Raw genomic sequence first — 14452 nt, 5'->3', positions numbered from 1 at the left:
CCTTCACACCACCTTTTTGAAGATGGGTGTCGGATGGGCCTTAGGATGACCACGGGAGTAAGTGAGGTGATCGAAGTAAGGTTACAGCTGGGTTCACACCATCTTCCATAAGGTGGTGTGAAGGGTTGATGTCCTAGTTGGCTAATAGGACGGACGGGCCCAAACAGTGACACAAAAGATTTGCGTCCGACCAATAAAGGCTGCCCACTCCATGGCCAACTCCTCGAACTGCTACACGATTGGCGCATTCCATCTCCTCCTCAATCATAAGCAGGTGACATAAAGTAGCAGCCCGATGATTGTCGAGTGTCGGGTGGTGTATTGGGTGTCGACCATCCCTAGTGACATAAACTAGCAGACCGATGATTGTCGGGTGTCGGGAGGAGTGGTGTGAACCCACCCTAAGGGGAACCTACCACCATCTTCATCTTCATCATCAACATCACACTAGGCGTCCGCCATAGCCAGAGAGCTTCTCCATTTTCCTCCATTGATTTCCTCATGGATCTTCCGTCTCTTGCCTGCGTCCTCCAGCTCGCCCTCAGTACCAATCCCGATGAGCGTAAAGCTGGCGAAGATCGCCTTACCCAGGTTGGTTTTTTCTCCATCTAAACGTTTAGCTCGGTCACCTTCTTCGGGGTTTAAGGTTTTACGGCAACTGCACCTCACAAGTTGAACTTTTCAAATGGTAAGTATCCCTCCCGAACGTGTGATCGGCATTTATCGGATCCGATTGATCGCCCGACGTTTTCGGTTTTGCACGAATGTTGATCACTCCGAGCAACGGAAGTTGTGTTATCGTATCCACAAGCTAATCCCAGGATCGATCCTTTCACGACCTTGCTCCGAAAGCTGATCCTTAACGTATTTCACTTTTACTGGCGCTGCCCATGCTACGCAAAAAAATCTCACGTGCATGGGCCACTTATTTTACGAGAGCTCAATCGATCGTTGTATTCAAAGAGTCAGCGGATAATTGGATTACGGAGCTCATAAACTCCATGCCACGCCTTTTAATAGCGATCGCTAAAGTTTAACATGTCTGCCCAATATGTATAATCTGTCAAATTCTGGCGTCATTCAACGATCCTCACAAAAAATGGTGTCACTTGATATCGCAACATTATGCCTCTTCTTATTTGTATCGGGGAAATTTTGGCAATGAAATAAATATTTTTAATGGTATGAGACTCGTTACTTTACATACAAACCCGTTATTGCTTATGAATATTCTTTGCATTGGACTTTGTACACCTAATATATTGATTTATGGGCCCTTTCAGTTCCAACATGTACCTGGGCATCTTGTGGGCCTGTTACAAATTATCGTGACAGCAAATGTAGATATTTCGGTCCGCCAAATTGCAAGCATACATTTCAAGAATATGGTCGCAAGGCATTGGAAACCTAATGAAGTAGGTAAGCATCTTCTCCTCAGGACAGTCAAGAAATGTACTCTGCAGACGGAGGAAGAGGCAATTTCACTTATGCTGAAATTTTATTGCAGTCGAGGAAATTTCTGACACTGACAAAAGTGCAGTTCGTGAAAACCTTCTAGAGTCTCTCATTCATGCCCCTCCCATAATCAGGTGTCTTTCTCTTCCTCTATTTCCTTGCATATGAAAGTGAGCACCTGTTCTATACTAAATTATGGACCAGATTGATAAAGCTTGTTGAGTTCTAGGTGTGAAGTATTTACAATCACGCCAGCCAGTCCCCCCCCCCCTGTTATTGGAACTGTCACGATCTGTGACGTATTCCTTTCTCTTTATAGACTTATGGATGGTTTAATGAATGGACACCTTCCAATGAATGGACACTTGTGGAAGGGTATGACCTTTCGACGGGACACTTGCCCTTTCGACGGGACACTTCCTAATGAGGCACAACCCTTCACAAGAGACATTCTAATGAAGAGACATTCCTATTGTAATGTACCCTCTCATCAAGGGTCACACCCTTCACAAGGGGTACACACCTCTTCATGCACATACCCTTTGGAGTACACACCTTTTCATGTGTGACTCTTCACTCTCTATATAAGAGAGGCCAAATTGTATGGATGACAATCACATCCACCCTACAGACATTCAAGCAATACAGTTATTCCTTTGCTCTCTGCTATCTCAGTCTCTTTTCTGTTCCTTAGCATAGTTCTAAATATAGTAAATCTAGGATTTCTTACAGTGGTATCAGAGCAAAATCCGCTCCTGCCTGTAGGAAATGCCCCCCACCTTCTAGCGCTAATCTGATACATTTTTGCCGCTAGAAGAACATCCGTGCACATAGTGCATGGAAGAGATGGAGAGGATGAGCGTAAAATTTTAAAACGCCTAAAGTCATCGTGGCCTCTCCATCTCCCTCACATCACAAGTTGATGTGAATGGACACGACCAAAATCGTGTCCTTTAAGGTGCTTGGGCTGTCCCAAAACCAAGGGACGCGCCTTTTCCACCATGGGACACACCTTTTGGTGACGAGTCTCGACTCCTCACTCATGGGACATACCCCATCGTGGGCAAAGGGACATACCTATTCATGCAGGGTCGCATCCCTTTTAACAATAGGGACATATCCCCTCATGAACAGGTGCACCTATTCCAAGGGTCACACCCCTTCGAATAGGCACACCTCCTAGGCCCAAGTACCTACAAAAGGGAACCTAGAGGGGTAAAAAGGGATAAAAATTAAACCCATCCCCTAACCCTAGGTTACCCTAACTACCCTAGGGTTAACTTAACCCCCAACTTAATATTGGGGCAAATAACCCTTAGGCTGCCCAACGAATCGTCGTACCTTCCAGCCAACACAAAGAACAAAAAAACGGCCGTACGGATCTCCCGCAGCCTGCGCCAGCCATCGCAACAATCCGTACAAGTCTGCGCAGCAATCCGTACAAGTCTGCGCCATCCGTACCAGTCCTGCGCAACAGTCCGTACAAGCCTGCGCCATCCGTACAGCCCTGCCGTACATCCCTGCGCAGACGTTCGTACAGACTACGCCCTGCCGTACAGCCCTTCGCAGAAGTTCACGCCATCCGTACAGCCATGCGCTGTCCGTACAGCCTCTGCATACGCAGCAGCACGCGGCCGGTTTTCTGCCTTTTTCCGCTGCCAGCCCTTGGCCTCTGTCGCTGCCAGGTTCTGCCCTTTTATAGCCCTGTTGGTGTTGCCTCGCCTGCTCCTTTCCAGCCTGCAACGGGAGCACAGCTTCAGCCAGCCTTTCGGTCGACAAACAAGGGAACTGCAACAGTTTTCGCCATTCTTTTCCTGCTAAATCAGCAACACTTGCAGCCTCCTCTCGCAATGAAGACAGCCCGTTGACAGCCCGGACCAGACCAGCCTCGAGCACTCCTCATAAAACACTGCAACATGGACCTCCGGACAACGATTTGCAGCCTTCTTCTACGCAATCATTAGAATCCATATTAAAGCATGGAAACCCCTGGTAATTCACCCGGCCATTCAAGGACACCTCAGGCACCTGCTACTACACAATATCGTGTTCAAATTGCACAGCCAGCCCATTTTGGAGCCTTTGCATCTTGGATCTTCTGTGTCACGTGCCCTCCGAGTGACTTGGATCACATCCTCTACCTTCTGCGTGAGGCACCTCAATTACATTATTTCCTCAGCACAGTACAGGTTGTGTTCCACGAGACACGAAGATATCCAGAACACGATATTCCTCAGGAGTTTGCTGTTCATTTTTGGAGAGAGTTCTACCCTTCACCTTCGGCATCCCCAGGGTACTCTCCACCTCCTTCAGCTCCCCGATATCCTCCTCTACAGGGTGTACCTTCTCCCAGTCAGTATTTACATCCTGAAGGCACTCCCTCTCCTGGATATCCTCCTCTTCCGACAGCAGCTCCTTATCCTTTTTCAGATCTGTGGACTCTGCTACCTACCCCTGTCTTATCACGAGTAGTAACACCTTTTTCAGAATCTCCAGTGTTACCTCCGACAGGACCTCCCTTACCAGATTTCCACGGGTGGTTCCATCCTGCCTCGCCTGCCCCCTCCAATATGAGCAACCTCAGGGAGCAGCCCGAATCCTCTTTCAGGGATGGTACAAACTAGAGCGCAAGTTCGCGCCTCTCTCACAGGGATTTCCGACATGTCGCACCGCTCGCGTGAAGCCTCTCCCGAGATTAAAGAATCAAGTCCCAAAAAGACCCCTGAAGGCAACACCCAAAGTGAATCTCTATTGCAACTTCAAATATCTTAGCTTCAGGACAGCATCTCCGACCTGGTTCAAAAAGTTCAACAACTCCAAGATTCTCGAAGTCCAGCACATACAGAGGACGACGTGACGCAACCCGACGATGATGCGGATTCTTTCCCCCCCGAGGTAGAAAATACTGAACTGCGTACTCTCTACCGATTACTTCAAGCTTCCAAAACAAAACGACTTGACGTCAAACTTCCGGAAGCCTACACTGGTCAACGTAATCGTCGAACTGTTGACCAATGGCTCGCCAAAATGCGCATGTATTTTGACACTGTTGACCTCACGAAAGGCAAAAAGATCGCCTTGGCAGCCTTCCTCCTGAAGGATACAGCATTTCTATGGTGGCAACGACGCTTAAAGGACGGAAAAAGTGTGTTAACTTGGGAACGTTTTGAACACGTGCTCCGTAAGCAGTTTGTACCTGCCAATGCGGACTTCCAAGCACGATCAAAACTTCGACAGTTGGAGCAAACGGGTTCCCTGTCTTCTTATATCTCTCAGTTCACCACATTGGTGCTAGAGATTGATGGTTTAACTGAGGATGATCGCCTTCATGCTTTCATCTCAGGCCTACAACCCTTGTTACGCATTGATGTTCTTAAAGCCAATATCACCACCACAGATGGCGCTATTGCTTACGCGGAGCGCATTACAGATTTCCTCAACACAGGGAAGCAGAGTGCTACTCGCACACAGAACTCTCCTATGGCCAAAGGTGCTCGCCCTCAAGATAACACCAGGTTTCGCAAAAACTTCGGTAATCAAGGTCAGCGACAGTCTCAAGATCCCCAGAAGCCTCAGAAATCATTTGCTGGATTCCAACAGAAGCACTCCCCCAAGGATCGTGTTTCTTCTTCTTCACAAAGTCATTACCGACATCCCCAACATAAAGGTGCGGCCACTGACAAGAAGAATAACTCCAGCTCAAAAGGACTTTGTACCATCTGTACAGGCGACCATAGATGGTTCGATTGTCCCAAGCGACCAAAGCAAAATTCTAATATGGAACCTAGCACTTCCCCAAAAGAAGATGCTACCTCAGCACAAGACAAGAAAGGCAAAGCTGTTCGAATGGCGAATACCATCCACCTGAGCCTTGCCAGCAACCCCGAACCTTCCCTGGCCACTCAAGTACTTTGTGTTCAAGGATCGATTCGTGGAACAACGGTCACCATCCTCATCGACAGTGGCTGTTCTCATAATTTCCTAGCCAGTTCTGTGGTCGATAAACTTCGGTTGACCACCAGTCCTAGCCTCATGGACTATCAGATTGAACTCGCAAATGGAACAACTTTCTTGTGCAACACCAGGATTAAAAACTTGTCTTTTCGCATCCAACATTATACGGACAAGTTGAACTTCGACATTATGCCTCTTTCTCAGTACGATGTCATACTCGGACAACAATGGCTCTACGACTATGATCCATCAATCAGTTTTCGCCCCAGTTGCCTCTGCCCTACAAGTAAAGAAGTGGGTTCGTAAACGCCAAGCAAAGACTTCACTTCTGTTGGTTACGGCAGTCGAGGAGACACCAACAAAGGATCCCCCTGAATACCTCAACCAACCTTTTTTCCAGCCTTACCTGGATCTTTTTCCACAGGAATTGCCAAAGCAGTTACCACCTCGACGACCAGTGGATCACCCAATCGAACTTATTCCCGGCAGTAATCCACCGTCGAAGCCTCCTTATCGGGTTTCTCACACTCAAAATGCAGAAATCCAAAGACAGGTCACCGAGCTACTCGACAAAGGTCACATTTGGCCCAGTCGCAGCCCTTTCGGATCTCCTGTATTACTTGTGGAAAAAAAGAACAAGTCAATGCGCCTCTGCATCGACTACCGAGCCCTCAACAAGCTCACTATAAAAAACAAGTATCCATTGCCTCGCATTGATGACCTTTTCGATCAACTTCTACATGCAACACACTTCTCCAAGATTGATCTTCGTTCAGGTTATCATCAAATTCGTATACGAGAAGGCGATGAGTACAAGACAGCTTTTCGAACAAAGTATGGACACTATGAATGTTTGGTCATGCCTTTTGGGTTAAACAATGCCCCGGCCACATTCATGACATTAATGAACGACATCTTCAGGCCTTTCCTCGATAAGTTCGTCATCGTTTACCTCGATGACATCCTCGTTTTCAGCAGATCCCTACATGAGCACAAACAACATCTACACCAAGTTTTTGAAGTTCTCCGTGCAAATTCTCTCTACATCAACATTGCGAAGAGTGAGTTCTTCAAGACCCAACTTGAATATTTGGGACATGTTATTTCAGCTCAAGGTATCTCTGTGGATCCCAAGAAGGTCGAGGTAATCCGAAACTGGCCTACTCCTAAGAATGTTCATGATGTCCGCTCTTTTCTCGGATTGGCAAACTTCTACCATACAAAGGTCTATCAGTTTTCCGAAATCGCAGCTCCTATGTCCGAATTATTGAAAAGCACAGTAATTTTTCAGTGGCTTCCCGAAACAGAGTATAGTTTCCAACAACTCAAGCAAGCACTCACTACCACACCAGTTATGGCTATTGCTGACCCAAACCTTCCATTTGAGGTCATGACCGACGCTTCCGACATCGCTACAGGAGCAGTCTTGATGCAAGAAGGCAGAGTTATTGCTTTTGACAGCCATAAACATTCTGATATCCAAACCCGATATCCAGTCTATGATAAGGAGTTTCTTGCTGTTGTACATGCTTATCGCTCTTGGAAACATTATCTCATGGGTGCCGACTCTGTGGTTAAAACAGACCACCACTCTCTCAAGTATATTTTTACTCAGCCAGTCATGAACGCTCGACAAGCACGCTGGGTTGAGTTTCTGGCCAACTTTCACATGACCATTGAGTACATACCAGGACTACGCAATGTAGTTGCAGATGCTCTCAGCAGGTTACCTCTAGCATCAACCATGGTAATCTCTACATTATCTGTGGATGTTCCGAATTCATTCAAAGGAAAGTATTTCAATGATAAAGACTTCGGCATCGCAGTACAGGTTCTTTCCAAAGATCAACCTTCGACTTCCGAACAAAAGATTTTCTCATCCTATTCTTATACGGACGACCTTCTGTATTATCAAGATCGCGTCTGTGTACCACATGACAAGGATGTTCGACGTCTTTTGTTAAAAGAGCATCATGTAGTTCCTTATGCTGCCCATCCAGGCATCAATAAGACTTATCGGTTACTCAGTGCAACATACTACTGGCCTCAGATGAAAAGAGATGTCATCAACATGGTTACATCTTGTCTATCATGTCAACAAATGAAAGCAAGTCGACGACTTCCAACAGGACTTCTTCAGCCTCTTCCAGTTCCAACTGAAAGGTGGGAAAGTATTTCCATGGATTTCATTACAACACTACCACGATCCTCCAGAGGTAATACTCAGATTATGGTAATTGTTGATCGCTTGTCCAAATTGGCACACTTTGTTGCTTGCAAAAGCAGTGCACAGGCCCCGGACATAGCCAAACTCTTTATACAACACATCTTCCGACACCATGGATTACCCAAGAATATCATATCCGACAGAGATCCTAAGTTTACCAGTCACTTTTGGATTTCACTGTTCGAATCTTTGGGTACTACTCTACTGTTCAGTTCAGCCTATTACCCAGAATCAGATGGACAGAGTGAAAGAGTCAACCAAGTTCTGGAAGAAATGCTTCGACATTATGTTCAGTCACGCCTCGCAGCCTGGGAAGAGTATCTACCACTCCTCGAGTTTGCTTATAATAACTCTTTCCATAGTGCCATCAGCATGACTCCATTCCAAGCAGCTTATGGACACACTCCGATTGTACCAACAAATTTTGTACTTCAACATCGAGTGGCCCTAGCTGATCAATTGGTTCAAGAAATGCAAGACATTCTACTGCAAGTCAGGGATCATATGCGAAAAGCGCAAGAGCGGTATCAACGGTCTGCCAACAAACATAGACGTCACCTGGAATTTACACTGGTGACATGGTGCTATTATTTGTAGCCCCACATTGCTATAAGACGGTTAAGTCTGTGTTTCCTAAGTTGCGACCCAGATACTATGGACCTTTCCGGATCGTCAAGAAAAATTCACCTTTAAGTTATAAATTGGATTTACCACCATCATGGGGTAAAATCCATCCAACATTTCATATTTCTTGGCTAAAGACGTACATTCCAGGCGATGAAGCAGTTCCTCCTGCAGGTGATTATGTCCCAGAAATCGAAGACGATTATGTTCTCCTTATTCCTGAGCGTATTCTGGACCATCGACAGCGAGAGACTCGACATCGACTTATCACGGAATTCCTTGTTCTTTGGCGAGATCTGGACGACTCCGACGCTACTTGGCAGTCTGATGAAGACTTACAGCAGTACCCTGATCTTTTACAGCAGTATTTTCAGAATCTACCATGATATTTTCTACATCGGTTCATTATCTCCACCAGGGTCTTCTTTTGAGTGGGAGGGGATGTCACGATCTGTGACGTATTCCTTTCTCTTTCTTATGGATGGTTTAATGAATGGACACCTTCCAATAAATGGACACTTGTGGAAGGGTATGACCTTTCGACGGGACACTTGCCCTTTCGACGGGACACTTCCTAATGAGGCACAACCCTTCACAAGAGACATTCTAATGAAGAGACATTCCTATTGTAATGTACCCTCTCATCAAGGGTCACACCCTTCACAAGGGGTACACACCTCTTCATGCACATACCCTTTGGAGTACACACCTTTTCATGTGTGACTCTTCACTCTCTATATAAGAGAGGCCAAATTGTATGGATGACAATCACATCCACCCTACAGACATTCAAGCAATACAGTTATTCCTTTGCTCTCTGCTATCTCAGTCTCTTTTCTGTTCCTTAGCACAGTTCTAAATATAGTAAATCTAGGATTTCTTATAGGAACCACGTTAGGTGCTGGTTTAATTGATTTGGTTTTTGTGGTCGCTCCAAACTCTGAAAATAGAGGTTACTGATCACTCAACCTCAACAACAATGGACAGATCTGGGAATTCTCGTCAGTCACAAATGAGGCGCACACACACTGATCACCACTTAGAGAATAGACAAAGAATGCAGATAAGTATCATGACGACGTGGATGCCACTTCAAGTGCTTCGCCAGCTCACCTGTGAGCCAGCTCAGCTGATGGACACGTGGTGTTTAGCCAGAAGGCGAGATCTCCAGCTCAGCCGCTCCCATGCGCTCCTCTCCGGTTCTTCTTGGCTTGTCCAGGACCATTGTACACGCCTGAAAGGGTTGCCTTAAAGGAGCTTACCTCTATTAATGAAAGAGAGCTTTTCGTATGCATTTCTTGTGCATTCCCTGTGTGTGGCTACGTTCTATCCTTTGTGTTATCACCTGTTAGTTAGTCTCTCTGGTCGCTTACCACCTAGTAGGCTTTGTGATTGCAAGTGATGGGATTTGGCCAGATCCAGAAAAAGTTGAAGCATTACATAGATACCCAGTACCTCGGAATGTCAAACAATTACAAAGGTTTCTAGGCATGGCAACATTCAGCTCCCGCTTTATGCTTGAGCTTGCAATTCTGTCAGCTCCACTCAGAAGTTTATTGCTAAAGTATGCCAAGTATATTTGGTCACATGAATGCCAAAATGCTTTTGATCAAATTCGGCAGATTCTGAAAGATGATGTGCTGTTACGCCATCCAGATCCTCAAAGCCCATTCATCATTCACACTGATGCGTCTGAAGAAGGATTAGGTGCTGTGTTCCAAGCCACCATTTGAATGTCCTTGGCCTCCTCCTCCTCCATAGACTCACTCGTTACCTGCCTGTGTGCTTTCTTTCCAATGGATCCCAAAAATGAATTCTTCAAATTTGAAAGGGAACTCGGTCTCCACCCCCTAAATCCAGTCGATCCATTGTCCACCAGCCCATCTAAATCCCCAGGGTCAATCAAGATGCCATCCGACATCCTTGTTGCTACAAGAGGATGAAAGGGTGACTTGCGCCCTATAATTTACATCAGCAGATCTCTCACATGTCCTGAATCCAGATATGCAGCAACTGAACTGGAATGCCTTGCAGTGGTGTGGGCTATTTCCAAATTGCATCCATATTTGCATGGTTCAACATTCGAAGTATAGACAAATCATGCTGCTCTGACCGGGCTTCTCAAATTAGCAGACTTAGCGAGGCATTCCAATTTTGCATGCCTATGTGGCCTAAATGGGCTCAGTCAAATAGACAACAATTGCAATTGTAGCAAACTCTGCATCAAGCCACCTAATTACAAAACTTTTGGGTGTCATTGTGAGTACTACTCGGCTTCTTTGCCACTTTCACAGTGTCCCATATGCCTAAGATTATATGTTGTATTAAGCATGTCTTTTACTGCCTAATACTGCCAGTAGTTCATGCCGTAGGTGATCCATGAATTTTAATTTTGTATTACTGTCCATTGACAGTTGAAGCCTATGATGCTTAGTACGCAAGCATCTTGAGATGCTGAATGTTGTGTCTTGAAGAATGAAATGTACTTGCTTGGTGTCAGGTGAGCCTAGCATCGGCCGCATAAATGCTCTCGATAACACTAAAGAACCTTTCCGAAGTGAATACTTGCATGAAATTGAGACATTGTACTCATCATGCAGATATTGATGGTGGACAATGGGAAAGAGTGCCCATTACGCGTTTGTATCTCTACAATGTGCTCCACGAACCACAAGCGAAGAGAATGGCCCTCCAATGGGAAAGAGTGCCCGTTACGCATATGTATCTCTATTGTGTTGACAATGTGCTCCATGAACCACAAGCTAGCAGAATGGTATAGAATGCCCATTACGCGTATGTATCTCTATTGTGTTGACAATGTGTTCCACGAACCACAAGCGAACGGAATGATAGCGTGAGTGTATGTGCAACAAGGAAGATGCATGAATGCTTGCATGAACTGTTACAAGACGTATGTACTAATCGATCATATGGCACTTGTTTGTTTTGCACCCCATGTTTTGCATAAGCTTGATTGTTGGGTATATTGATCTTTATTCTACCAACAAATGATGGCACACCTCAGCCAGCATGGAATATGTTGTACCATACTTCAACAAAGTTGCACCTTATACTTTGTTGTTCTTCTTTAGTGGTCAAGGGACGATGCATTTAGCCTTTCCCTGTTGGCATGTCACACTTGTATGCCTTTTTAGTCTTCTAAAGATATTGATACACTTTCCTTCTTTCCCCAACATGCGATTGAGTATTGCACGTTACATTTTCAACTGACACATGATAAATGGGTCTCTTTTACTTTGCTAGGGAAAGAAATGGCCATGCAAATACCGCCGCTAGGAATGCAGACATAATCATAAAAGAGAATACATTTACAAATAAGAGAGTCCTAGAAGGCATGAACACCTTTTCAACATATTAAAGACAAAATGCAAAAAGGTAACCAGTGAGATTTAGGAGATGAAGAGGCCTTGTATGTTGCAAACAATGATCCTTGACCGGGATCGGCTAAACCAACCCAAGAATATTGCAAGGAATGGAGAAGGTTCATAGAAAAACATGAGTAGCTCCAATGCTTTCTAAGATATATTTAGAAGTGTGCTGGAACTTATCCTCAAAAAACAAAACAAACAGTGTGAGTTTAATCTCGGTTGAAAATCATAGATTCCATAATGGATAGCAAGGGCTTGCTATTATGACATCCCCATGGACCTCACATCATTAGTGTTTTTAATGGTGGGCGGCATCCTTGGCTAATGGTATCCAATCGGAGTGGACAGCCGAGTGATTCATAAAGGGTCATCATCATCATCAGCCACAATCACATCTGCTTCCATAGGAGTTAATTCACTTACATCTACACCCTCACCTGCGTCGAGAGGGCATGCTTCAGCCCTACCATTGAAGTCTACTTGAACTACACCAATCAAGTCTACAGCTTTAGCCACCCCTCCCGTGATAGGCGGCGTTTTGTTGGAGTCCTCTTCCTCCACTGCTTTGGAGACCCCAGCCGTTCCACCACCCATGTCACCCCCACAAGAGGTGATGCATGCATGGCCACTGTTCTCGACCTTCCCATCCCCTCTCCCTCTCAGTCCGCCACCGCCCCCTCATACCACTGGGATTACTTCGCCTCTAACTCTTGGGTTGCGAAGTGTGCAAAATTCTCCCTAGGAATTGTGCCTTGGGGTGAATTTGGGGTTTGGACCCAAGACGGGGCAAAGTACCCTTAGGACCCAAGTTGCCCATTTGTTTGGTCCCACTAGAAGGGGCAAGAAGCAATTGAGTTTTAAAGTTGGTCATTGGTTTCATCAACTAGGACCTAGGGCTAATTTTAAAACGTGGCATGCCCATGCAAATGAAATTGGCAACAAGGATCTTGGAAGGCTCCATGGCAAGGAAAATGGGACGCACATCGCACGGGCCAGTACAAACATATGGTCTCACACATCCATATCCATACACCCATACACACTTGAGATATCCAATTATACCAAGGTCTTTCCCAACACAATGTTGAAGGTGAAAGGCATACTCAACTGTGATAAAGGCTGCTACAAAAGGGGAAGGCTAACCAAAATGTAGTCCACATTCTCTTCATCTAGATTACATTGCATATGAAGGCTTTAATATTTCATTTTAATCTCTTCCAAACAAGCATTTTTAAGTGAAAAAGCTTAGAAAAGACGAGGGCAATGCACCACTAAAGATAGACAAAATTATGTAACATCAAAAGTCCATAACTTACATGAGATTTTTGAATATGTAAATTTCACGTGTCTGCTAATACAATGAAAGCATGTAGCTACCTAAATCGACGAACATGCCCAAATTCATCCTTGAAAAACAAAACAAGTGCTGCAGTCTCAACCTTAGGAAAGTCACCCACATGATTGAAAACCACAAACTACGTCACATGTAGCAAGGCCCAACTCCTATGACATCCCCACTGACATCGTCAATGCCCAATGTTTGCAGTTGTAGACCATAGTATGAGCAGATGCTTCACACTTACATATCCACATACCCACACACAATTGAGCATCCATTTATGCAAAGGTGGGTGTATTGCGTCTGTGCTAGAAGTCCAAAGGTAAAGTAAAGATTCAGTCATGATGAAGGCTACCACAAAAGGAGAAAGCTAACCAAAACACCTAGAAGGACAAGTAATATGCTAACATTCACTATATCAACATAGTTGCTGAAGAGATTCCCTCATTACAAGCAACTAAAGGTAATGGTCGGTACAAGGCAAGAATTGAATGGATACAACTATGAAAGAATGATGCATTTGACTTTACAACACAATATACAGGGAAAAAATGTTGGATAGATATTGCATGTGTGGGGGTGGGGGGACAAATGCAATTCTAGAAAGGGAGAGCCCCCTCTTCACGTACAAGAACTAAGAATTTGAGATTACCTAAAAATCAACATCAGGCCTGCCCAAGGCACCTAATGTAAAGATGAGGACCACTCCCCACTATTTGAATGCAAAAATAAAACCCCAAAATAAAATATAATTTGCAAAGTGTGCCAAAATTGAGCAAAATACAAAATCAAACCCATCTACTACTACTCATCATGAAGAAGCACAACATCTATGACACGCAACACTTGTAATAAAGTGAGGAATTAGACATGTTAATGGTGGTTAGGTTAGAAGATGGTAAGGATGTTAATAATGACCGGACTATACCCTAAGGAGGGCTACATGAGTCCAACCTTATGTGTTAACACGTTTTGATGTGAATTGACACACTCTTCACCTCCCTTCCTTCTCCAAACTTTGTACTTAAAAAGCCACTCCCATCTTGCTACTTGACTTGCCTCCTTGTTGCTTCTCCTTTAACGTGCCTTTGCCCGCCCCCACTCTTCTCATCTCGCCCTCTTCCCCTTCAGGCTTAACCCGCCTATCCTATGTTCACTTCCTTGGTGAGCTCCAATAGCTAAATTTGGGTGGCTATTCCCCCCTTGCTTTTCCCACCTCTACACGCTCGTCCTTGGCGAGCTCTAATAGCTCATTTTGAAAATTAGCGGGGGGAGGGAAGATCCAAGGAGGGGGGGGTAGGGGGAACTAAATGTTGGGAGGCGACGAGGATGGCCGGAGCAGTGGTCGCGAGATTCCTCCTCCTGTTGAGCCAGAGGGGGGGGGTGGTAGGGGTAGTTGGAGCAACAGCCACGGTAGCTAAGGAGCTGTCCAGCTCTTAGGTGCTCAGAACCTCGGGGATATGT

General features: G+C 45.2%; 1 protein-coding gene across 2 annotated transcripts in view; it reads left to right on the top strand.

The window, feature by feature from the left end:
* Window positions 1-423: 423 nt before the first annotated feature.
* The window catches only part of LOC147898177 (importin beta-like SAD2), a 78209-nt gene continuing 64180 nt past the window's right edge, over window positions 424-14452 (top strand). For both annotated transcript variants that reach the window (XM_087378932.1, XM_087378931.1), the window contains exons 1-3: window positions 424-591; window positions 1284-1419; window positions 1508-1589. In XM_087378932.1, coding sequence (XP_087235058.1) covers window positions 502-591; window positions 1284-1419; window positions 1508-1589 — 308 coding nt within the window. In that variant the 5' untranslated portion in view covers window positions 424-501. The remainder of the gene's footprint in view (window positions 592-1283; window positions 1420-1507; window positions 1590-14452) is intronic.

This window comes from Dipteris shenzhenensis, chromosome 9, assembly GCF_047967505.1.
Source record: "Dipteris shenzhenensis isolate YYH24624 ecotype China chromosome 9, Dip_SZ_1.0, whole genome shotgun sequence".
NCBI lineage: Eukaryota > Viridiplantae > Streptophyta > Polypodiopsida > Gleicheniales > Dipteridaceae > Dipteris > Dipteris shenzhenensis.
This window is presented reverse-complemented; position numbering and strand designations above follow the sequence as displayed.